This window comes from Epinephelus moara, chromosome 2 (assembly GCF_006386435.1).
Source record: "Epinephelus moara isolate mb chromosome 2, YSFRI_EMoa_1.0, whole genome shotgun sequence".
In the NCBI taxonomy this organism is placed as follows: Eukaryota; Metazoa; Chordata; class Actinopteri; order Perciformes; family Serranidae; genus Epinephelus; species Epinephelus moara.
Window position 1 is genome coordinate 1,233,307 of NC_065507.1, and position 25,658 is coordinate 1,258,964.

The 25,658-nt window shown below is 43.1% G+C and overlaps 2 protein-coding genes across 2 annotated transcripts in view; one reads left to right on the forward strand and one right to left on the reverse strand.

The window, feature by feature from the left end:
* The window catches only part of abcg1 (ATP-binding cassette, sub-family G (WHITE), member 1), a 281,654-nt gene that overhangs the window by 81,606 nt on the left and 174,390 nt on the right, over nucleotides 1-25,658 (forward strand). The window lies entirely within an intron of this gene.
* Nucleotides 11,803-24,479, reverse strand: LOC126400615 (uncharacterized). Its single transcript, XM_050061478.1, has 9 exons — nucleotides 24,376-24,479; nucleotides 23,160-23,227; nucleotides 20,875-20,990; nucleotides 20,442-20,658; nucleotides 18,087-18,202; nucleotides 16,646-16,757; nucleotides 14,127-14,331; nucleotides 13,332-13,661; nucleotides 11,803-12,272 (listed from the first exon to the last, which is right to left on the reverse strand). The coding sequence occupies exons 1-9, from the start codon at nucleotides 24,477-24,479 to the stop codon at nucleotides 12,014-12,016; spliced, it is 1,527 nt and encodes a 508-aa protein (XP_049917435.1). The 3' UTR covers nucleotides 11,803-12,013.

Consider the following 25,658-nt stretch of genomic DNA (forward strand, 5'->3'; position numbering starts at 1 on the left):
CAACAGGCCAAAACACAAATTCAAAACATAAACATGATTTGCAGACTGCAAAAATTTTTTTGAGATGCAAATATTCTGGCTGTACTATTGTTGTTGGTGAGATCAGTATGTTATATGAACATTATTCCTTAGTCTCTGTGACATATTAGTATTATTTTTATGACTATTTGCTTTAGATTTCTTACATATAGCTCCTTTAAGCTTTTCATCGACCTTCTCAACAATAAAATGATGAATATATCCCTCCAATGCGTAGTTTAGGCCCTTTTGGTTACTTCTCAATGACATCTGATCGTTATGTCCCCAAAAATCATCAGTTGCCTCCTGTGAAATGCCGTGTACTGTGACACCTGCCATAGCGCCGGTCACTGAATGTTGATAGTTTGTCCGAGTGAGTGGAGGGGGCGTGGCTTAGCCATAGGTCAATTGGGGATGTTTAAGGCACTTAGCCCAGTTCTATTGGCACAGGCAGAGCCCTAGTGGACTCTGCCTGTGCCAATAGAACTAAGGTTACAATATCGTAACCTTCATCTCTGGTTATGGAATGATTTAACACATAAGCTCAAGGAGACGGACACATGGTTGCAGCCACAACACATTCAGCACCTCCTCACTCTGACAAAACACAATGTTTATTCACATTAAGTCAAATCCATATTTGCTAACCCGATAAACACTTGGAAGTGATCAACTGTAAAAGTGCTTTTGGCTCGTGAGGAAATGTTGACTTGGTCGACCTACACCAAATATCACAATAAAGTAACAAAGGTGAGCCGATAAGTAAAGAACCTGTTCATATTTCATGTGCACAAAGACCCAGATTTAAAGATTTGGCTCCATATGAAACAGTTTTTATGTGTTCATTCTAATATTATTAAATCCACTTAATGACATTAATTAATGAGCACCTCAATATGAAAAGCTAGACATAGGTTCAGGTCTTTGTTCTTACAATAACTCTGAGAACAACCAATATTTGATATGCTTATTATTTATATTAATAAAGTCCGCACACACATAACCTTGGGTTTAGGCCACGTTTCCTCTGCTGCACCGACACCAGAAATACACCGCCTCAGTGTCCATTTATGTGGTGAATGAAAGTGCACTGTGGTTGACCCTCCTCAGCAACAATAATAGAATACAACACTTTGATTAAATTTTATTTATGAAGCCCAACATCACAAATCACAGTTTGCCTCACAGCACGTGACATCCTCTGTCCTTTGGACCCTCACAGCTGATCAGGAAAAACTCCCCAAAAAACGGTGGAAACTTCAGGAAGAGCAAGTGAGGAGGGATCCCTCTTCAGGACGGATAGACGTGCAGCAGATGTCATGTGTACAGAACATGATAAATGTGCAGGGATCAATAACAGTCCAACCACAGTGGAGTCTTTAACAGAATAGGACTGTGGTTCACAGAGAAGTGCAGTGATGGATGTTGCACGAGGTCTTCAGCGACCTCTGCTGACGAAACACCTTACTAACAAGACAGGAGGATTTGTATGTTACAGGTCAGTGTGTGCCACATGATATGAGACGTGACACTGTAGATATTTATTTTCAGTAAAAAAAATAACCAAGAAAATAAAATAAAACTTGTGTTTATGTAAAACAGTTACTGCAGCCTATTAAAACACTTCTTGAATCATGCAGACCAGAGATAATATTCAACAACATAATGACACAGACATGTAGAAGGCTGCAGAGGGGAATCAGAATGCATCGTATTATTGCAGCTACAGGTTGTGCAGTGTGATGTCAAATATAAAGGCTGGAAAGGTGGCAACAAAAGAAGATCTCGTGATCTCTCAGTCACAGCTCGGCCCGTATTCACAACCATCTCTGTATGTGAACGTCTGCAGTCAGTAAGTTACACAGACATTTATTTTGCTCACTGACAAAACAACCCCGAGATTTATAGCTTGTTATCTGCAGAGACAGATGAGCAGACGGAACTCGGCCAAAACTTCAAAACCACTGACAAGTGAAGTAAATACCGTTGATCATTTTGTTACAGCACATTGTTCTGCTGGGAAACGTTTGGTCCTGGCGTTCATGTGGGCGCCACTTAACATGTTCCATCCACCCAAACACAACACTCCTCGAATGCAGTGCCAGTACCAACAGGACTCAAAGGCTCTGCTGTCAAGTCCCCAGTCCCAGACACCACAGACACCCCCCAGAGGTCCTGTGTCCATGCCTCAGCAGGTCAGAGACAGGTCCAATCCAAGGAGGCCCGACCATCAATCAGGGGTACCTCTGAGGTACCAGCATGTCCCATGAATGCCCAGTCAGATTGGGCCCTGGATAATGTGAATGCCAGGTTGATGCCTTGAACTCTTTGTCATACGCCTTGGACTATTCCTGAACAGTTTTTGCAGTGTAGCATGGGAGACTGTCCTGCTGGGGGGCACTGCCATTTGGAAAAGCTGTTGCCATGAGGGGACGTACTTGGTGTGCAACAGTATTTGGGTGGGTGGAGTATGTCAGGTGGCATCCACATGAGTGCCAGGACCAAAAGTTTCCTCTCAGAACACTGGACACAACACTGCAATGTTGTTCACTTCAGCCACCAGTGGTTTTAATGTTTTGGCTGATTGGTGTATGACAGCAGTTACAATGATTGTTATCATCGCTTGAAGACTTTCATGGCAACGAGTAAAACAGTCTCGACACAGTACGTACGGCTGAAGTCTGTGAGGACTCAGTCCTCAAGTCCAGAGGGTGGACATTTGGATTGAGCCTTAGGCTGACTTCAGTTGTACACAGTGTGACGAATTTACCGTTATCACGTAAAGTCTGCGAGGGCAGAAACCACAAGCCACTGATGGACAGCCCTCGAGACGTCTGTTTATCTGTCCCTGCAGATCATAAGATATAAATCTTATGTACAGGGTTGTTTTGTGAGTGAACTAAATAAATGTCTGTATAACATGCCATGGAAACGTTCAACTATCGCTGCTGTCACATTCATATATATATATCTATGTCATATAAGTGGATGAACAGTGCTGAACTCATCTGTCCCTGCAGGTAACAAGATGTAAATCCCATGTACAGCCTTTTTTCTGACTGAAAAAAATGTATCCATACATGTGGATGTAAAAACCAGAAATATTCAAACACAGATGTGTGTAAATGAGGACTATAACTCAATAAACTGTGTATCACTGGCATCAGAAACCTTCTTTTGTTGTTTCTGGCCCANCCCTCAGGGATTAATAAAGTATATAAAATTTTAAAAAAAATTAAAACATTTAAAAAAATTAGAGTATATGTGTGATCTGTGTTGTATCAAGGTGGCAGATTTGTGAAAAGGATGTGTAGATAGACTCTGTCTGTCTGAAGCATTAGATAAGCAACATCAACTTAACTCTGGCAAAGCCAACTAATCAGCCATGACACTGAATATCTTTTAGAAAACACTAAATTACATTTACTGTAAACTACTCTGATTACTATACTCTCTCCAGATTACACAGATGTTTCCACTGTTTTCTTGCAACAAGTGACATCTGGTGATATTTCAGAATGAGACTTGAGCTTAATGAGGCAATAACAAACAGAGCGGATCAAGTGAAAGGTAGAGAGACACTTCAGACACTTATAATAACAACCTGAGCCTGTCAGTGGTGAAAATAACCACTTTCAATGGACACACAGTGACAGTGTTCAGTTGCCCCATGTGCTTCCATTACAGCCTGTCCCACAGCTGCTGCCTGCTCACTCAATACTGGAACAGTTTCAAACATTGTTGTTCACATCAGTCTCTGTGACCAGTTTACACAGAGTAAAAGGGTCCAGTGAGAAAAATGTTGAAGGGATCCTGTAAACACACTCGCTCAGCCTGTACAGTTTAAGTAATGCTGTGCCCAGTTGTTACATCCATGTAATCCATGAATGGAGGGAAGAGTTGCTTTGTTGTGCTGCTTGTTAGCCGGTGGTTGTCCATTGTGAATGAGTCTGGTTTAGAAGGACTGTGGTTCCTGATGCAGTCTTTGTGGTGCTGTCCTCCAGCAGTGAGGCTTTGCCTTTAGCCAGGCTGCCATGGTAAATAAGAATTTATTCTTAAAGACTGACCTGGCTGAGCAAAGATTTAAATTAATAACATAAAACAAAACTCTCCCTGTGCAGTAAACTCAACATAACACTTTGAACATGTTCAGGTCAAAAGGTTAGACACATACTGCGAGGCTTTTCGTCACGTCCAAAAGACACAGATTACTTGATAGAGAGCTGAACGCTTCAAGAAGTCACGTTCATCTGTCCACAAAGAGGAGCTGCTGATGAGAGTTGACACAGAGCTGATAAGGTGAGTGGTGTCAGTGTTTGTACGACACTCACAAGGAGACCTCAGAGCAGAATGGCTGCAGTCACAGAGCTCTGCTTCCTGCTGTTTGCTCTCATCAACAATATTCATGCAGAAGAACTCATCACCATCAAGAAAGAAAGGCACTCTTACACCTTCCACCTCCCCAAGGAGGCCAGCTCCTGCCTGATCTCCAGATTTGTTGGTGAGGAGAAGCTTGTCATGTGGAACACCTCTGACCTCTGGTCCCACAACTCCACAGTACCTGAAGACTTGAAACAACGACTCTCATTTGTCAGCAGGGAGAATATTTCTTCTTACATCATCCACAACCTGACCCATTCAGACTCCGGCCTGTACCAAGAGGAGTGTTGGACCGACGGCAAAGTCACATATGAGAGAAACAGCAGTGTCATTATCTGTAGCACAGTGGATCGAAGGCCTTTACGGTTCGTGACACCTGAAGGATCAGTGGACGTGCCATGTTCTAGAGCAGCTGACAATCTGGATTTCCTGTGGCTCAAACGTGACTTTAGATATGAACAAGAAATATGGAAGAAAGTTTTTGGGGACAATACGACATCAGTGATGGACGATGATGGAGGAAGATACCAAGTGGAGAAAATCTCATCCGCTCTGCATGTATTCAACTTCACACCAACACTGAAGAGAGAGTTCACCTGTCTGCTGATGAACCAACAGCAGTGTGTTAGCAGCGAACGTACAGAGTTATACCTGTTACATGAAACAATCTACGGCTCAGTGGGAGAGACGGCTGTGTTGCCGTGCACTGTCACTGACCTCAGTGATGACCAGCCCCCACATTGGATTAATTTGGTCTCCAACACTGAACTAAACAACACAACAAACCAGACTGTGCCTTCAGTGGACCAAAACTACTCTCTGGTGTTTTCATCACTGACATTAAATCACACAGGAGGGTATGACTGTGAAACCTCTCTCAGGGTGAAAAGGTATCGTCTGGTCGTGTGTCCTAAATTTGGTCCTCCTGCTGTCGAGCTCTTCTCAGAGGGAGAAGAAGTCACTCTACAATGCAAAGACTGGGAAAAGGGTTGGTGGCCTGTTTGGTTCATCAAGTCGAACCAAACAGAAGGCAGAATCATTACTATAGACATGAGACAGACCATGAGCAGAGTGAGCTTTGGCTCTGATGGGAGTTTGGTTATCTCTAATGTCTCACTGAAAGACACAGGAGAGTATTGGTGTGCAGTTTACCAAAATCCTCAGTGTGTGTCATCAGTCAAAACTGTGTTAATGTACAGAGATCGCTTTGGGATTCACTCCACCTTCTACACAGTGAGATGCTCAGTGCTCAGTGGTCTGCTGGTGATGCTCTGTGTTGTTGTAGTGGCTGTGAATCAGAGGAGCAGGAGAGGAGAGCAGCTTTCAGCTCAGACACACAGTTAATATGCATATGTTCATTTCCTCACTGTCTGTCTGTGACAATGTCAAAAGTACAAGAGGTGAAATAGAAGATGGGAAAAAAGACAAATGAATACAAAACAATCAGAATAATAATAGAAAGAATGTTGGGAGAAAAAGTTGACAAGTTTACAAGTCAAGCTTTGATCCTGACAGGGTGCAGATATATATGTATATATGATATATATTGTAGTTAGTTTGTCTTTGTGTTGTTGTGGATCCATGTGATTATAGGGATGACTGCTTTGGGCTGCACCCTGACACACAGCAGGGGGCTGCTCTGTTATGTCATATTGTTTGGAATATTTTGGAACATTTCACTAATCAATCTTTGAACATTGCTTTCACCTCAGCTGTTGTTTTTGATCATTTGACTGATCTGTATCTTGTGTTATTGTACTGATGTTTGATTTGAAATGATTCTGTGATTCTTTTATTCTATGTGAAGGAATCTGAGTTGCCTTTTATGCATTTATAATTGTTGTATGTTGGGGTGTTGTCAGTGTTATATGATTGTTATTATACCCTGCTCTATATCAATCAATAATCAAGTGTCTCTATAATAAAGGTGAAACATAAACAATCAGACCTGGTACCCACTTTTTACTCTTCTGATCATGTAGGCTGTCAGAAATGTGGTTTTCTGATGTCACTAAATAAAGGTCACAGTAAAGTGTGTGCACACATCCAATCCTAATATTGCGGCCAGGTGCAGGAAAGCAGATTGAGTGCAGGAAAAAGCAGAGAATATCAGTCAACTGGATTCTAGCTCCCAAACTTTGATTTGAACTCAACAGTCATGTTGTGGGGATTGTTGTGTTCAAATGCTCATGTGCTCATAGCTGCCAAAACATGATGAAGTGTAACCTGAGAGTGACTGTGGTGACGCTGTAATGATGTGGTGGAAGGAGAAAATGATATTAATAATAATGACTTTATTTGTATAGCACAGTTCATACAGCAAGCGAAGCTCAACGTGAGAAAATACAGATAGAAGACGGTATAAGATAAAGTCAATAAGATTCAAATACACAATCACACACACACACACACACACACACACACACACACACACACACACACACACACACACACACACAAAATATAAACACAGTTTGATACCAATTAAGTAAACGAAAGCTACATAAATACAAGTCTAAAAAGATTTTAAGGTTTTAAGATTTTGTTTGCAGCTGTCGACTGAATCAGAGTCTGACGTCCTCTGGAAGGCTGTTTCAGAGACGAGGGCCTGAGACACTGAACGCAGCATCACCGTGCCTTTTAGTTCTACTACATTTAGTAGACCAGAGGTCGAGGACCTGAAGGATCTACAGGGAATGTATCTGACCAACATATCAGATTAATAGTCAGGAGCCAGTCCATGAAGAGAGTTAAAAAGCAACATTTTAAAATGAACTCTAAAATGAGCAGGAAGCCATTGAAGAGCCTCTAAAACCAGAGTAATGTGTTCTCCATGTTTAGTCTTGGTGAGTAGACGTGCTGCTGCATTTTGGATCATCTACAGTTTGTTTAAAGGTTTATTTGAGAGGTCTAAGAAGAAGGCATTAAAGTGGTCCAGTCTGCGTGAGATAAAAGCATCAACAAGTTTTTCTGTGTCTTCTTTAGATAAAGAGGTCGCAACGGGCAATATTTCAAAGATGGTAAGTGCATTTTTGGTGACGTTTCTCACTTGGGGTTCAAAACACAGGTCACAGTCAAAGATAACACCAAGGTTCTTTACGTCATGCTTTTTGTTCACAGCCAGCTTTTCTAAATGATATTACATTGGAATTGCTTTTCTTTTGTACCGATGGTTAGAACCTCAGTTTTGTTCCTGTTGAGTTACAGAAAATTTTGGGACATCCACGTATTAATTTGGCCGATACAGCGAGACAGTTTTTCAGTTGGGATTTTATCATCTGATGAGAATGAGATATACAGCTGAGTATCGTCAGCATAGGAATGGAAATCAATGTCATGCTCTCTAATGATATTTCTCAGAGGAAACATGTACAGATTGAAAAGAGTGGGTCCCAGAATGGACCCCTGGGGGACACCACAATGGACCTCAGTTTTAGAAGACAGTGACTCACCCAGGGACACAACATAGTCCCTTCCTGTCAGATAAGACTTGAACCAGGTTAGAACTGAGCCTGAAATGTTCAGATGGGTATGAAGCCGGTTTAGAAGGACGCTATGATTACTGGTGTTGAAAGCTGCCTTTAAGTCAAGAAGGACAAGAACTGAAATCTCTCCTTCAACAAGTTTCATTAAGATGGTTTACAGCTTTTACTAGTGCTGTTTCAGTCCTGTGATGGAACAAAAGCCTGATTGAAGAGTCTCTGTGTGTCTGTGAGAATTAGACACACCCCCATGTGTCTGTGGAAAAGGATCCAATCTGCACATCAACTGCATGACAACTGTTGTCAGGTGAAGAGTGCGAGCATGTGAAGGCGGGGGAGCAGAGAGCAGCACAGATAGTAGAAGAGACTGATCTGAGAACAGCACCATGCACCTGTTTGGAACAAACTAGGATATTCTGCAATGGAACCAGTTTCTCTTCAGTCTCACGTGACTCTTCAAACATGGACACTCTTGTTTCCAAGCAATAAATCATCCTTTGGAATCTGACTGTTTCATTCCTGTTTATCTCCCCCTAACTAGACGTGACAGGTTTTCTGTGTGTCACCACAACAGTCAACATTAACATCCATCTTGTCAGGACAGAGATCCAAAAACACAACGCAGGCCAACCAACTGGAACAGATAACAGACAGGAAACAGGTGACAGATGCTAGAAAGCAAAGGCATGAGGCACATGGTGACAAAGTGACAAGGAGTGTGTGGAAAAGGGCCGCTTAGAAACTGCAGGGCTGATGAGGGAAAGTGGAAACAGGTGTGTAGGTGGGAGGGGACGTCAGGTGAGCAGGACTGGAAAGAGAGTCTGAGGACATGTTGCATTGCAGGTCCCACAGTCTGTGTCTCCATCTGCTGGTTGAATTGTAGAACTGATGCTGACACAGGACTTTTTAAAAGCCTTTTAGTTTGTGACATTTTCACCTGATTTAACCATGAAAAGCTTCACTGAGATTAAAGATCTGCTTTGCAAGATTGTCCTGGACGAGAAAGACAATAAAGGCTTGTTGTGTCCAAATCAATCAGTGTGTTCTGGTTTTCTTTGAATGGGAACATGTACAGAGGTCTGATTGATTGATTGATTTATTCAAAACCAAAATAGTTTGATATAAATGGGATTCATACATGTGAGTGAAATGAAATGAGATTTACAGTTACCTGAGAACATTTCAAATGGCACAGATGGAACCCAAATGATTGGGTCTGAACACGCCTCAACTAAAACCTCTCTAACTTTGCTCTGCTTCACTTTCTCAGCATCAGTCTTGACACAGGTAATGATCAGATGTTGTGATGTGGTTTGCTCCAGGTTTGAGGCTGCAGCTCCATCATTGTGACACACTAACATCTATACTGATGCTTCCACCTCTGCAGAAATCTCACAGGTGTTACCTTCATCATCATACAAAGACTCTTCATATAGACCTTGGAGTTGCACACATTTATTTTGGGCATGTCATTTTGGAGCAGAGGCCTGAGCCACAGGTTAAAGGGCAAATCACATTTTATTTACCATTGCAGTGCCTTTTCCACATCATCTGCCATTAAATGGAGCTTTGCATTAATTCAAGCAGAGCACAGAACTCTCACACTCCAGCTGTAATCAGGTGACAGCCAGCTGATTGGATCATTGCTTCTAATCAGTCACACAACATGGCTGTCCATTTAAATACGGCCTCCTACTGACTGATCCAGACTGAAGGAGAGCATAGATGAACAAGTAAAGGCGTTTATGGCTTCAGTTGTCCATCAGAGAGGACTGTCTGCTGCAAGGTAGAGCAGTAAAAATATTATATCAATGTTAGTGAGTTACGTTTTGCTGCTGCCCCTGTCCACAACTGCACATTGATTAGCTTCTTCTCCCAGTTTGAAGACGCTCCTGTTGGCTTTTCCAAACTGGGAGCATGCTGACTGGCAGCTACTGTCTGTAATATACTGACTTTGGTTCAGTACCTCATACAACCCCACTTCCAAATATTCAAACTCTCTTTATCACTAACATACGACACTGGAGACCAGGGCAGGGTCACTGATGTTTAATTCATGTTGGTGCAGTTTTTTAGTTCTGAGCAGTGCTCCTGTCGATACAACAAGACTGTTCTGAAACTGAAGCTGTGTTTCTGACAGAAGTGTCTCAGTGTCTGAACATTTGGAGACCTGCTTCTCTGTCCTCATACCATGTCCCAATTCTGTCTCAATTACATTTACCGTTAATCCATCACCCAAGAAAATGAAATGTACAGAATACAAAAAATAAAATCCAAATACAGAAACTCTCATCCTCACTGTGACCTCGTCACATGTCCACGTTTGGTCATGGACTTTCCACGTCCACATATGACGTCCAAGGTACCCTGGGTGTGTTGGTTGTTGACGTTCTGGGACGCCGTGTCAACTTCAGCCTGTTACATGCATTGTCTGTTTTCAAAATACACTTCTGTTTTCACAGGAAATGTACAGTTTGCATACAGTCTCTTTCAAAATAAAAGCACTACGTCGGTACAACACTGTGAATTGCTGTTTTTTTCCTTCAGCAATAATCAACATGGTTGGGTTCAGGAAAAAAGAACAGGGTTTGGCTTTACATTATTCGGAAAGCAAACATCTACCTCCTGGGTGAAAGTCCGTGGTTGTTGGACCCTCCCACTCACCCTACTAGCACTTCTGTACCCTTAACTTTTGTTGTTGTCCCACGGTGTTTCCCCGACGCTGGTGGCATCTACTCGAACCGCAACCCAGTTCAGATTGCCACGCCCACTTCCACATACGCAGAGCCCTGACAGAAACGTCAGACGTCCTCTGAGATACCGCGAATAAGGGCTAGTCAGCTAGCTAGCTAACTTAGCCTGTTTTGGTTTACCCCGTTACATCAATATACAACTACTTGTAAATTTAGTACTGCCGCAAATCTATTATATGACTACTTGACTACTTATCACCGCCACAAATATACTCCAAACGCATCTTCATTATTTTCGCTATGTAACGTTACTGCCATTCACGTAGGCTACATTCATAACACTAGAACGCCGCACATCTACTGGAATCGCACCCCAGTTTATGCTTATAATAACGTTAATCGACTCCAAACTGCTCAAAAGCACATAGCTACATTCTGTAAGGAGAGATGAATCCAGATGTGTCCACCTCATTACATCTGGTCAACTTTACCGAAGGATAGATCTAGCAGAAGAGAAGACCACTTTCATTGAACTAACATAATAACAGCTGTTTTGTGCGGCGTTCTAGTGTTATGAATGGCAGTAACGTTACATAGTGAAAATAATGAAGATGCGTTTGGAGTATATTTGTGGCGGTGATAAGTAGTCAAGTAGTCATATAATAGATTTGCGGCAGTACTAAATTTACAAGTAGTTGTATATTGATGTAACGGGGTAAACCAAAACAGGCTAAGTTAGCTAGCTGGCTGACTAGCCCTTATTCGCGGCAGCTCGGAGGGCGTCGGAGGTTTCCGTCAGGGCTCTGCGTATGCGGAAGTGGCCGTGGCGATCTGAACTGGGTTGCAATTCGAGTAGACGCTGCCAGGTGCTGTTAAACATCAAAAGTGACCGGTTGCGTGTCTTGCAAACGTGAAAGGACAGGTTTTTCTGGAGGTCACTGACCAAGCACTGGTATTGGACGACTTTGGAGTGACAGGATTGAATACAGAAACAAATTGAATTCCCAGAATACAAAAATGAGATGCAGCACTTTCAACTGCATTTCGTAATTTCATGATGCCATGTAAAAAAGTTCACAATAATTCCTATTTACCATCACATTTACAGATTTAAATACAGTAATAAAACCATCATCATGTAACGCTCCCAGTCAGAGTTCAACCGAGGACCTTTGTCACGTCATTCTCCCATTTTCACTCCTGTCACCTGTGCTCTGTAAGAAATCCAGAGACACCTCCAAAATGCTTGCGGTGAAATCAAATTGACAAATCAGAAGAGTGTCTGAGGTAAGTGTTGAATGGCTGCTGCTGTCCAGCCACTCTGTACACACACTGTCCGTCTGTCCATCCAGCCGGCCGGCAGCTTTTGGTGTTGGTGTCTGAGGCTGAAACTACTGACCGAGCGGCAGTTAACGACTTCAGAATAAGAAGGAGCTGGTTTTAGGGCACAAATAGTCTCCCTTTTTCTCTCACACAAACACACAAATACACACATGTACACACACACAAACACAAAATCACGAACATACACACTTGCACATACACAGATGCAAACAGAGGGTCCTGTACGCTCTCCTCTGGTAGAAGTCCGTTCTCTCTGATCACAGTGTTGACATTTGGTATGAGGAGGGAGCTGTAGTTCAGCAGTCGGTCGTCATAAATCAGCTGGTCCAGTGTCAGCTCGGATTGTTGCGGAGGTCTGCACAGACAGGAAGCAGAGTGACAGTTAGACACAACACGAGCACCAGAGAATCAGGTGTCGCTGTTGCTTTAAAGTCTTAGAGAGGCTAACTGATGGTGTGCAGCTCTCTGTTTTGAAGTGAAGTGAATCCAACCAAATACACAACAAATCTTAAATACAGGCGTCTTCCAGTTAGTTACATGGCTCTTATTTAAATGCATCAGCAGCAAGGAGAGAGGAACACCTCAACAACACCTGAACAACACCTGAAAACTGAAACTGCGACTCAGACTGGTGTGTCTGGATGATAAATACGTGTGAGGAGAATGCCTTCAATGTGCTTTCACAGGGTTTGTGGCCTGGATGGTGCGACACCTTGGAGACGCCTGCCACCCTGCAGACCAATGTTCAGAATCAACAAACAACAAAACCAGTTGTTTTAGTGATTCATTGCTATTTTTACCAGCCCTTTAGCCCCCAAACATTGGTGTTTATAAGTGACCCATGGGTGTTTTTCCAGAATCTTTTTAGCCGCCAAACGTGATTGTTTTTTAGCAACTTGTTGCTGCTTTTCCAGCACTTTTTAGTTCTCAAATACGGCTGTTTTAAAGACACTTGTAGATGTTTTTCCAGCAGTTTTTAGCCCCCAAACATGGATGTTTCTTTGGCAACTTGTTGCTGCTTTTCCAGCACTTTTTAGTACCAAAACTTAGGTGGTTATAAATGACCTGTGGGTGTTTTTCCAGCACTTTTCAGCTCCCAAATGTGACTTTTTTTTAAGCGACCTGTGGGTGTTTTTCCAGCACTTTTTTGTCCCCAAACGTGGGTGGTTGTAAGCGACCTGTGGGTGTTTTTCTAGCACTTTTGGAAGCCCCCAAATATGCGTGGGCTCTTTTTAAGAGCAATGTCTATCACTTTTTATTTTTGCAAAGCACTTCATAACTTTGGTTATGCGAAGCAGTCTATAAAGACATTCATGATAATTATCATTATTAGTTTTAATGAGTATTTTTCTTGCAGCTACATGACCCAGTCACACATATGATGAGATTATGGAGAACAAAACCATCGGTCTACCTGGTGTGGTACATCAGTGCTATTGTCCCATTGACCAGGGCGCAGCCCCTCTGTGATTTCAGCGCTGTGTGAACGCTCATGGAGAACACAGCTCTGGGGTTGACAATGACCTTGGGGTTTGAGTGTGTCTTTCTGACTGGTTCACGGTACAGGTGAGCCAGGATGTTCACCCCGGACACCTTCTGCCAGCCGGGGCAGCAGCTGGGCGGGAGCAGAGTTTGGTTGGTGGGAGGAGGCAGCGTGATGGTGCTGCGGAACACGGTATTGTCAAACAGGTAACACTTGTCCACGCCATATTTCTTTTCCAGCAGAGGCAACAGCTCCGACCAACTGATATTAGAATAATAATGATAAAAAAAAAAACACATTAACAAACAATGAAGCACATATGAATATATTTAAACTGTTGCATTTATAAACATTGGTTACTCCTATGAAGCAACAGTAACTGCTGTGTTAAAATAGAAATAAATTCCAAGGTAAATATTTAATATTTCAAGAAGTAATAAAATCAATAAACCATTTTAAACAGACGTGTAAATAAATACTCGCTATACAATGTGTTAGTAATCATAAACTCACTTCTCTGTGGAAATGTATTTTAGTTTTCTATTCCTCTGAACATGTGACCTAGAGCGTAATCAGTGTTTACAGAGATTGTGTTTCATGCCGTCACTGTTCAACTCAATCAGGAACTTTATTTGATATCAGACTTCATCTCCTAAAGCTGAAGTCTTAATTAACAAAAGACATCTGTCTCATTTCAAGAGTCCATTTTCTCAAACCAAGTCCTACCTGTAGACTGACTGAGGCACTATGAGCTCGTCCGTATCGTGCAGGGCGACGTATCTGGACTGGTACATGTATCTGTAAACACAGTCATTGAGAGCAGGAATCTGGCCAAAGTAGTGGAGGTCGCCTGGACCGCGTGACGGCTTCGAGACTCGAGACACATTCAGAAATCTGGACAGAGCAGACCAAGCCAGCACCTCTACAAAACCTGAGGAGGAGACATCGGAGGACACGGGTTAGCAGCTGGGAGAGTTTATCATTTCAGCATTTCTGTTGCATTCTGGGAAATGACTTGACCTTTGTATTTTATATGTTATAATTAGGGCTGTCAGCGTTAACGCATTAATTGTGATGTGATTAAGGTTCACAAATAACACGCTTTTTTTTAAAATCGCATAAATCACGTGCTGCTGTTTCTTCTCTTCGATGACTCGTAGTCAAGCTGCAGCTGCTTCCTGTTTCCTGCTTCCTGTTGCTGTAATGATGGAAAATACGACTCCACTGAACTTCTCAACGTCTCCTTTCACTGTAAAATCTTCACAGACAGCTCAGTGATCTGCACCTCATGTCAAACTGAAGTAAAATACCACTGAAGGACTTTGAGTCTGAGCTCCACCTACGAGCTGAGCACGCAAGAGCAGCTGGTCAGACGGACGTCAGCGGGCTGCCGCATCGCCAAAGACGACTAAGCTCTATTTTGGAGTGAGCGAATCACAGACCAGTGGATCAAACTAAATCTAAGTAGTTAAGTGCTGATTAACGGGTGGAAACTCCTGCGTGATTTATCCTGACTTCAAATGAGTAGAGAAAAACTCTGCTAGCTGCTAGGCTAATTTATACGATGCAAACGTCAAAGGCTTGTGCTACATGTCATGTTACGAAACGTAACAACTGTACTCTAACCATGACCTTTTTTCTAACCCTAACCATGCAGAGACTGGAGCCCACACCTGATGCAGGTGCTCCCAATTACAACTGATACCAGCGTTCTGAACCTACTAGCCGGCTCCTTCTTACCCGTATCTATGAGGCTGATAAACACTAATGACCCACATTCAATCATTAAAATCGGTGACGGTTCAACAGGCGACTCTTATAAACCCACTGATTAACCCTTTGAACTCATCTACCAGCAGCTGCATTGGTAATCATAAGTGCTATATCGTAGGCAACTGGACCTGCTTTCTTTTCTTTAACGCAGCCTTCAGTCCAAAGATTCCCTGCACGTCCACGTACTTGCAATTAGTTGCACCAATTTGCAACTTAATGGCCTTGCAACGTCTTGCAACGGTACAGTTCACAGCGACGCACTGAGCTGACACCGGCTCTTGTGATATCACGTAAACTGCTGTCGTTCCTACAGCAACTGGTACGTTCCAGCGTAACGTAAAGCTGAACAGTACAACAAACCCCAGAGAGCACATGGATGCATCAGCACAGCACTCAGCTCTTCTTGTACGCTGCCGTCTGTGGTTAGATACCCTAATCTCACCTTTTATTTGCCGTATTGCATCTTTGAAAGGTCTGTGACAGCGACTCTGCTGTGGCTCCGGTGTTATTAGCAGCTGTGCTAGTTAATAAGAGAAGACGAGGACGCTGACAAAGAGAACATTGGATATGGACTCAGAGTCGGATCGGGCAGAGCCAGACCCTTATGCAAATCTGTGCAGGGAATTAGAGGCGAAGGACACGCCAGCCTCTTATAATTTCACTCGACTGTTTCCAAACAAATGATGATAGCACCAATCGTTCAGTCAACTGGCAGAAAACAACTTTGCCAGACTGTATTTCACCAGGAGAGAGGCTGATGGGAACCCTGCGGCAACAGGTGAGTGATAGCTCCTCTTATATGTGTTAGCATGTTATGTTATGTTTACTACTGTGTGTGTGCAACAGCCACAGCGTGCGCCCATGCATACGGCCCACGTAGCTACCTAGCTGTACAAAAAAAGAGCACAAGCTTGCCGCTGATTGGTTACAAGGTTTGAGACGATCTACGGCGCAATGCCTGCTGTTGAAAAGGTTGAATCCCTTGCAACTGCATGAGTCGACCTGAGCCAATATGCAGCTGAGTCATTCAGACCACCGCAACCTTTCTCTGCAAAGTCCTGAAACCGTTTTGTTGTGTCTGGAATCTTTGGTCTGAACTGACGTTAAGATGTTTCGCCTTCAGTTCTAACTGACCGGTGCAGCGTCACAGGCTTCAGACTCTGTGAGCGTGACCCCTACAGAGACGCTGAGGTCACATGAGTTGACCTTAATGACCTCGTTAGTGAGGGACTAACGAAACCGATGGAAGACAGGTGGGATAGAAAACAGGTGAGAAAACACATGAAGACAGGAAGTAAAACCAGACATGACACACGAGGAGAGAATCTACAAAATAAAACAGGAAACAGAAAACCCCAAAAACTTCCCAGAAGGTAATGCTGGAGGGGAAGGTGAAGAAAACCACGGAAAAAATAGTCCTGCTGCTGCTCGTGCTGTGGAGACAGACAACACAATCCTCCACCATACTCCACCTTTCTGTGTGTAGTAGTCCAGTATGCGCTGAGTTTCAGGGCTGGTGCTGGTCTTATAGATGACGACTCGGTTAACCCCCAGTAGCTGCAGCATCTCCAAACTCTGAACCAGCTACAAGACACAGACACTCAGTTTGTCCATTCTTAAAGAAAAACAGCAGCAAGAAGCATCGAGGGAATATTCTCTGGATGGGATGTAAACGTGCTCGGCATGAAATCACAGCCAGGTTTCTTTGAGGGTTTTGTTATTGTGTATTTCTCATGTCGGCCTGTCTTGGTCAGGATCATAGACTGTATATGAAGATGGACGACGTGTCTCCTCTTCCTCTCACTACACAAAAATGAAGCCAAAATATCCCCATCATTTGGAGGCAGTCTGCACAGTAGCTATCCCCAGTGTAACGAGCTCCCACCCAAGCACCCGTCCAGCCAATCATGAGCAGCACCACTGATCGAATTACTAATTAAAACCAAACTTATGAGAAAAGCGAACACTTAACAAAAAAGAAAAAACTACCTAAAATGACAGACATCATATTTGAGGAAAATTAATTTGATGAATATTTTGGTCCATGTCAAATCCAGAACATGGAGGGGGTGGGGCTTATGACCTTTACTGCAGCCGGCCACCAGGGGGCGATCCACATGGTTTTGCTTCATATTTGCGGAGCTGTCATGTCGTCCATCTTCATATACCGTCACTGGTCAGGATATCTTAGAAACCAGCCTTTTATTTTCCAGTCTGGCTCTTTAAGGTCTGATGTGGAGGATTTAGTGACATCTAGTGGTGAGATCGCAGTTTGCCACAAACTGAAACTTCTCCCGCATGACAAGCATGTAAGAGAACGCAAAAATGCAAATATTCCTATCAAGAAAGGGTCTGGTTTGTCCGTTCTGGGCTACCGTAGAAACAACATGGCGGTCCGTATGTAGATAGTAACGGCTCATTCTAACAGTTCTAGAGTTATTGCAATTTTGAATATGTTGCGATATACAGTGTTGTGATCAAATATATTGTGATTTATTACCTTTTTCCAGCTGTAAATTATGTCCCAAAGGAAAACTTCTGTTGATTTCAGTCATGTCTTGCAGCAGCAAAATGTATCTAGTGGACTGATTATATTATTCTAGCAGGCTACCTCACGTTTGATTTGGAATATTAGTCATTTATATGATAAAAACAAATCGATACTTGGCGCTTCCCTCACCCCTAAACAATTCTTATATCCACTTGATTCTAAACTAATAATTTTCATCCTTGTCCCAGTTGGCGCAGGTAAACTATAACAGCAACAGGCCGACATTTAAGGACGCTTTTTTTTTTAGTCACTGCCCAAGCTCCAGATTTTGGCGACTTCAGCGTGAGACCGGGCTCGACACACTGGACCTTTAATAAAGTAAGAAATCTGTGACTGTAGAAATCCATGTCAGGTCACGTTACCTGCAGCACGTTGGTGAAATTATACATGGTGGAGAAGCAGACGGTGAAGTTGTAAGGAAAGGAGTCACTCCGCTTCTTCTGGTTCTTCACCTCCAAAAAGTCTTCATCAGGTGCACCTAAGAGTCCGAAGAAAAGAACCACAGACACATTTTTACAATCACACTCCGTTTAAACAGGAGGAGTCTGAAGAAGAATGTCTGATGGTATCTGAAATACTTCTGCATACAGTTGAACTTGTATTAGTAGCCCCCGGCTTTTATTTGCTGAAATCACTGAACTCAACAGGCCTTTAATTCCTTTAACATAAAACTGTTGCTCAGCAAAGATCAGTAAATACGATCGAATTCTTTATTTGAACCAGTGTGAATATTAAATAATAATATAACATATCGATGATGTTATGACACTGGTTCATGGGACTTGAGGGTTACGGCACCTGGCATGGCGACACAACACAACTTTACCCACACGGACTAAAGGAATGAGGAATATGAATAATTTACCAGGTGATCGAGGACTGGACACAGATTCTGACTTCATGACAGCTTCAGAGGAAACGTGGGGAGTTACCACTAAATCTGAATGAATCACAGTCTTCTCTGGTGCTCACAGCTTTAGTGAGATGAGCTAACGATGTGTAGCGTCTCCATACTGACACAAGTTTAACATTTGTATTTGTATGTGCGATCTAAACAGTGGGTAGCCAACAACCCGTTTTCATACAGATAGATAGATGACAGATAATTTTATTGTCAGTCAAGGACACACGTAAAAAACAGCGCACTAGAAAAACATTTCATTGCATTGACTCTCGGAATATCAGTTAAAATACAATTTGTCAACCATAAGAAGTGCTTTGTGTACAGTTAACAAATCTGCAATAATATATAGGAATAAATATAAAGTTTTAAAAATCAGTCGATAGTTCTAGCAGCAGTTTTTGTGTCATTTCATCGTCTATGTGGCTGTTTGACTTTGTTTGATTGAGAGTTCAGTCGTCTTACGGCCTGAGGGATAAAACTGTTGCAGACTCTGGCTGCTCTGCTCCTCACACATCCAGAGAACTATAAAAATGAACTGTTTGGCAACCAGACCAGGCCTCTAACTGAAACAGGCCTTTATTCCTCAAAATGTGTAGCCTCACCGGGCTAGTAAAAGGGACTTTTACTGTTTCTTATTCAATGACTCGTCCAGTAAAACTCTGTGACTGTGTACGATGTGCTGAGTTTAACATGTTAGCATGTTGTCGTTTGCTAATTAGCAGCAAACAGAGCAGCTGTTGCTGATAGGACTGATATGTGAGGACATTTTAGGGGTTAGACTGTCCACTCATAAATCAAAGTACTGGACAGATTCCATTTTTGACCTCATGATGGCGCTAAATAGAAAGTCAGAGGATCAAAGTTAGCGTAAAGTCCGATCCAACAGTTGCTGAGATATTTCCTTCCAAACCACAAATGTGGCGAGATAAGGAGAGTCTCTGAGGGCCCTGACACGTTGAGCCAACTGTCGGCATTCGGTCAATGTTGGACAGTCTGTGGTTTTTTAGCGTGTTCCACACCGCTGGCACCGCTCAGCCACTGTCGGCATCATAGACGAGAGAAAGCCATTCAGCTCAGTGCACGATGAAGACATGGAAACAAGAAGTCAAGAGGGCAAATTAGGAATAAGGTGAGATTATTTTTAAAACCACTGAGCTCTTTGGCAGAAACTGACTGTAATCGTTTGTGTTATTGTTTGCTGAATATATTTGTTCTTTAAAAACTGGGTTGTGGTGTTTACGTGCTAATTGGCTAACTAGCTTCTTGAATCCGTCCTGTCGCTCTTCAGATTTACAGTTTTAAATAATGAACACAGGCCACGGCTGCCGTACGTATTGGTTGGTCGCTGGCTGTCGTCTTTGTGGTGTATTCAAGGGCAACCTAAACTTTACGTGACGCAACAGTCATCCCCCATCACAACTAGTTCTGTGATTTCATTTTGGTGTGTCTGAGCCTTCACACACGTCATCTGGGCACCATTGAAATAAACTGGTGTAAGAGATGTTAAAACTCTTCAGAAACAAAACATTTAAAGGTTATGAGTCGGACCGGTGATTTCCTTTTTGGTCATTTATTGTTTGATGGTTTTGGTTCTTCTGTCTGGTCTTGTTTTATCTAAAGGGTTGATTTGTTGAAGCCGAACAAGATAAACATCACATACACTGACGGCTGTAAATTTAACTTTTATGTTCTGTGATGAATACATAAATAATGAGAAGAGGTAAAGACAGAAAAGTTTTTAACTTCCTGGACCAAAGTGGTGGGAACCCTGCCGCTAACATGCTAAACAGCTGGTGGGCAGAACCTTCAGTACCTTTAGATTTGGCTGCGGCTGGGGTCACAGCGACGTGAGATGGGCTCTGACAGCCTGAGGGGAGGTGACAGAGGATGTCAGCCGTCCCGTACGGAAAACCAAAGTGATCATTGTGGATGCTGCAGAAACTGCCAGAGGTATGCAGTTGCCCTTGGCAACGGAGGAGGCAGCGATAGGTTACTCTCTCTTTCCTCAGCACCACTGCATTGACACGGACCTGCCAGCAGGAGGCAAGAATAAGGATGTTACTGCAGTGTTATGGTGATAATTTCAAACCTACAGTTTAAATGTTCTCCATCACACTGTCAACACTTTCATCACATTTTAATCCTATTTTATTTGACTCTTTGTGTCTTACAGTGTGTTTCTACTCCTGCTGTTGTATAAGTCTGAAACCTCTGGAGTTATTGCCACGTTAAATCTCTTCACTGACCTTTTTCTTATAAGTGCGGTGCTCCAGAAAAGCTCCCAACAGCAGGGTCTTCGTCCCTTCGACCGCCACAACAGACACGTTTAGTTCCTGAGGAGCTGCACGAGTGAAAAGTGTCTCTGCACTCACACCACAGCAGCAGTAAACACACAGCCAAAGAAATGTGAGGTCGGAGTGAAAAAGATTTGTTTGTGTCTCATTTTCATTCCTGTGACTTTGACTTTTTTCTGACCATGCTGAAAACAACACCAGGTTGTTCCCATAGGACCACACAGACCTCTACACACACCAGACTGGTTGGTTAGAACTTGAAGAACTCCTCCACCTCATTCACCCCCACTCACCTTATCCAGAGCCCAGGGCGAGCTCATCAAAAGCTCCTCTTCACATCCACACCCCTAATCTACTCCGTCTTTACCACCTTCCTGGACTCGATGACATCACGATGAGGTCTAATCGCCAGAGACTTTTACACATTTCTCATCTTAGGTGCACATGTAGATAAATATTCTCTCACATATATTCCTACAAACCAAACTCAGTCCTCTTAACGTGTACCAAAGAGGGGACAAACAGTATAACAATATAACATACACTCACTGGCCACTTTATTAGGTACACCTTGCTGGTACCAGGTTGGACCTGGTGTCAGAAGATGGGTACACTGTGGTCATAAAGGGATGGACACGCTCAGCAACAATACTCAGGTAGGCTGTGGTGTTTAAACCATGCTCAGTTGGTACTAAGAAAATCTCCCCCACACCATTACACCACCAGCAGCAGCCTGAAGCGTTGATACAAGGCAGGATGGATCCATGCTTCAATCTGAATGTGGTTTTTCCAATCTTCTATTGTCCAGTTTTGGTGAGAAAACCCGTGTGAATTGTAGCCTCAGTTTCCTGTTGTTAGCTGACAGGAGTGGCACCTGGTGTGGTCTTCTGCTGCTGTAGCCCATCTGCTTCAAGGTTGGACAAGGTGTTGTTGCTTCAGAGATGGTCTTCTGCACACCTTGGTTGGAACCAGTGCTTATTTGACTTCCTGTTGCCTTTCTATCATCTTGAACCAGTCTGGCCATTCTCCTCTGACCTCTGGCATCAACAAGGCATTTTGGCTCACTGGATATTTGCTCTTTTTGGGACCATCCTCTGTAAACCCTAGAGATGGTTGTGCTGAACATCCCAGTAAATACTCAGAGCAGCCCGTCTGGCACCAACAACCATGCCACGTTCAAAGTCACTTCAATCACCTTTCTTTATCATTCTGATGCTCCGTTTGAACTTCAGCAGCTCGTCTTCATCATGTCTACATGACTAAACGTTAATGAGCTGCTGACACCTGATTGGCTGATTAGATATTTGTGTTAAGGAGCAGTTGGACAGGTGTACCTAATAAAGCGGCCTGTGAGTGTATATTGACATATTTTGTTTTTCTACTGTGACGTGTCCCTGCAGTGCCCCTCATGATGCTGATGAAAAGAAGAGCCCAGGTGGCATCGTGTTTTTCTCTAAATTTATTTGCTGTAGTAAAAAACAGATTTTGTAGCACGCAGGTTTGAATTCTTCGCTGCGGAGCCTCATGATGGGATAAAACATCCTTTAACACTGGGCTTCCATTTTACTGTGTGTGTGAATGCTTCTCTGACACTTCTCTGACAGAGATTCCTGTAACACACACCCTGTCACTACATCGTGCGACCAGATAACCTTTGTAAGGGGGCGATCGCACAGAAATGAATCGCTAGAGACGCGGACGCTTCAAAGACACTTGAAACGCTCGAAGCGCTTATTCAATGCGCGCTAGCTACTGGTGTCTGACGCTCAAAAAGTTGAAAATATTTAAACTTTTCAGCATCTACGCACGTCTAAAAAGACGCCGGAAAAACGCCCGTTTTTAAACGGGCGTTTTTGCCGGTCAGACGCGCCGTATCATAGGAAAACAATGGTTTTACTGGTGTTGCGTTTCTAGCGTTTCATCTCGGTGTGATCGCTCCCGAACAGACTGTTGTAGAACAACAGTGATGATGTCACCCTGAAATGTTCTGACGGTGTAAGTGTGAGAGCAGCACTGCAGCTTCAGTAAATGTTACGTCCAACACCAGAAACAGAAGCAGTGAAAGACAATGAATGACATTAACGGAGATTAAAGGTCACGAGGGAGAAGTTCAGAAACAGAAAATTGGAAGTCAGATAGGCGACAGCAGCTGAGGAGCACAGGAAGGACAGATGTCACACAAAGACATTTTAGAGTTCCTGAAAACATCGAGCAGCGTTCAGTAGCTGTTAGTTTACCCGTTGGTCCTGGTGGTGTTGGCTCCACTTGGTAGTCCTGGGAGAAAAACTGGAAGGTCATGCTGGACCTGTGGATCCACAGTAAATTATTCTGGTGAGGTCGTAGAACCTGATTACACTTTAGGTTTAAGTTGTTGTTTTGAGTTTCTTTCTGATTTATAATTTCCTGGGTGTTGTATTGCCCTCCCTGCTGCCACAACACACTGTTCTCCACCGACCCTGACACTCACATGCACCACTGATGTTGCTGACTGTTCACGTCTCATTCATTTGTTTTGTGACTTCCACCCTTTTCAGTATTCTCCCTCTTTTTGTCTGAGCCATGAGCCAGTTCATGCCGAACAAACAGCAGCTGGTTTCTTTCGGGGGGATAACGTGGCGCTGAAAGCCACATTAATATCAGAAATGAGATCCGAGTGAGGTGACAATGACCTTTGATGACCAACTTTATATAATTTCATTCTTGAGTTTAAAGTGGATGTTTGTGCCAAATTAAAGAAATTCCTTAGAATGAAACGGTCACCGTGACTGTTGACCCATGACAACCAAATTCTAATCAGGTCATTGCTGAGTTTAAGTGGACGTTTGTGTCATTGGACAACATTGGGTAAGGTCACCAGACTATCACAGGGCTGACACATAGAGACAGACAACCATTCACACTCACATTCACACCTACGGACAATTTAGAGTCACCAATTAACCTGCATGTCTTTGGACTGTGGGAGGAAGCTGGAGCACCTGGAGGAAACCCACGCTGACACAGAGAGAACATGTCAGAGCACCTGGAGGAAACCCACGCTGACACAGGGAGAACATGTCAGAGCACCTGGAGGAAACCAATTCTGAAAATAAAATTCATCAGGTGACCCAACAAGACACGTAGGTCTCCTTCTCTGAATCAGAGCGCAGAGCAGCGTTCAACAGGTGGAGCATGGCACACTCACCAGGGTGCATAGCACAGATTTCCAGTAATAACCTCATGTCAGCACCGTACAGCAGGTCGTATGCTTCCATATAATCGTTTCAATGTTTTAAAACTGGTCAAAAGACAAGATGAACAAAGATTCTTCTCCCTGTGTGCTGTCAGAGGTTTTGTAGTTCTGATCCAGCCTCCATATCAGAGCCACATATGACGTCACAGCTGGAGGTGTCTGAATGAAGCCTGAAACATCAGAGTCAAACTGCAGCAGATCAGAGGAATGATTTCACCCACCTGTACATCCACACCAGCAGGCTGAGGAAGAGGATGGTGATGGTCGGACTGAAGTAGCCCAGCCATCTGAATTTCCTCAGCTGATTGTGGCCGATCACAAACATACTGTGTCAGTTCTGCTGGTCTCAGGTGATCATAGGTGAACCCTGACTCGGGTGGAGAAACCTGGATGAGCAGAGGGAAGACAGTGACTCTTGCTCCACCTGCTCAGACAGCCTCTGCGGTGAAGCTGTCAGGTGAATCACAACAGGAACTGCATATCTATACAAACTACACTTCCTGTTCTGATTCACCTGACAGCTGAGCTCAGGTTTCACTGTTTTTTTTAGCTCATATATTTTACAAAGTTCACTCGTCTGATGTTTATTTTGGCTTCTCAGAATAATATCTGACTCTTGAGCTCTTTTTCTCACCAGCTAGTCATCAGTGTTGGGCAGTAACACCTTACAGTAATAAGATTACTTTTTCCAGTAAGCAGTAGTGTAACTGATTACTAACCAAATTCCAGTCATAATTTCACAGTTACTCCAAAACCAAACAACTCGTCATCCAGATCCAGGACAAGCTCAACAAAGGCTCATTCCTCTACTCAACAATTATGGATCCATCACCCTCCTTAAATCACACCATCTCTACGGGGTCTAATCGCCAAAGACTTTTCACATTTTTCATTCTGTGTGCACATGTTAATAAATGTTCTTTTTACTACAAAAAAAATGAGTGTCTCCCGATTAAAGTAAAGTAAAATTATTACTTTTGAAAAGAGTAACGAGTAATATATTACATTTTTAGAGTAACAAGCCCAAAACTGTTAGTCATTAATGTTGTGTCTGTCTACAATCAGCACAGTGTCAAGATTAGAGTCACCAATTCAGTATCTGACCAAATGTCTCCCCTTCTGTTCCTGAGATATGACGTTAAAACATGAGGATGTCACAGTCAAGCTGACCTTTGACCTTTTGGATATAGAATGTCATCAGTTTATCCTATCAGGATCCATATGCATGCCACATTTTTGGCACACTGAATTCATTGTTTTCAATGTAGACCCGTGACAGGTGCGCTCAAATGCCAGAAAGACGTTGTCGAGGCGCATGTGTCCCCGAGCGCCTGTTTTTCAGGGCGGAACCGCTGCGCCCTGAGATAACTGAGTTCAACGTTTGGAGTGCAGCAACATGCACCACATGTCATGTGACCAAGACCAACCAATCACAGTTGACAGATATGTTTCCGTCTTCAGTAAATATCAGTGTGTGATAAATATGGAGAGGTTGATCATGTTA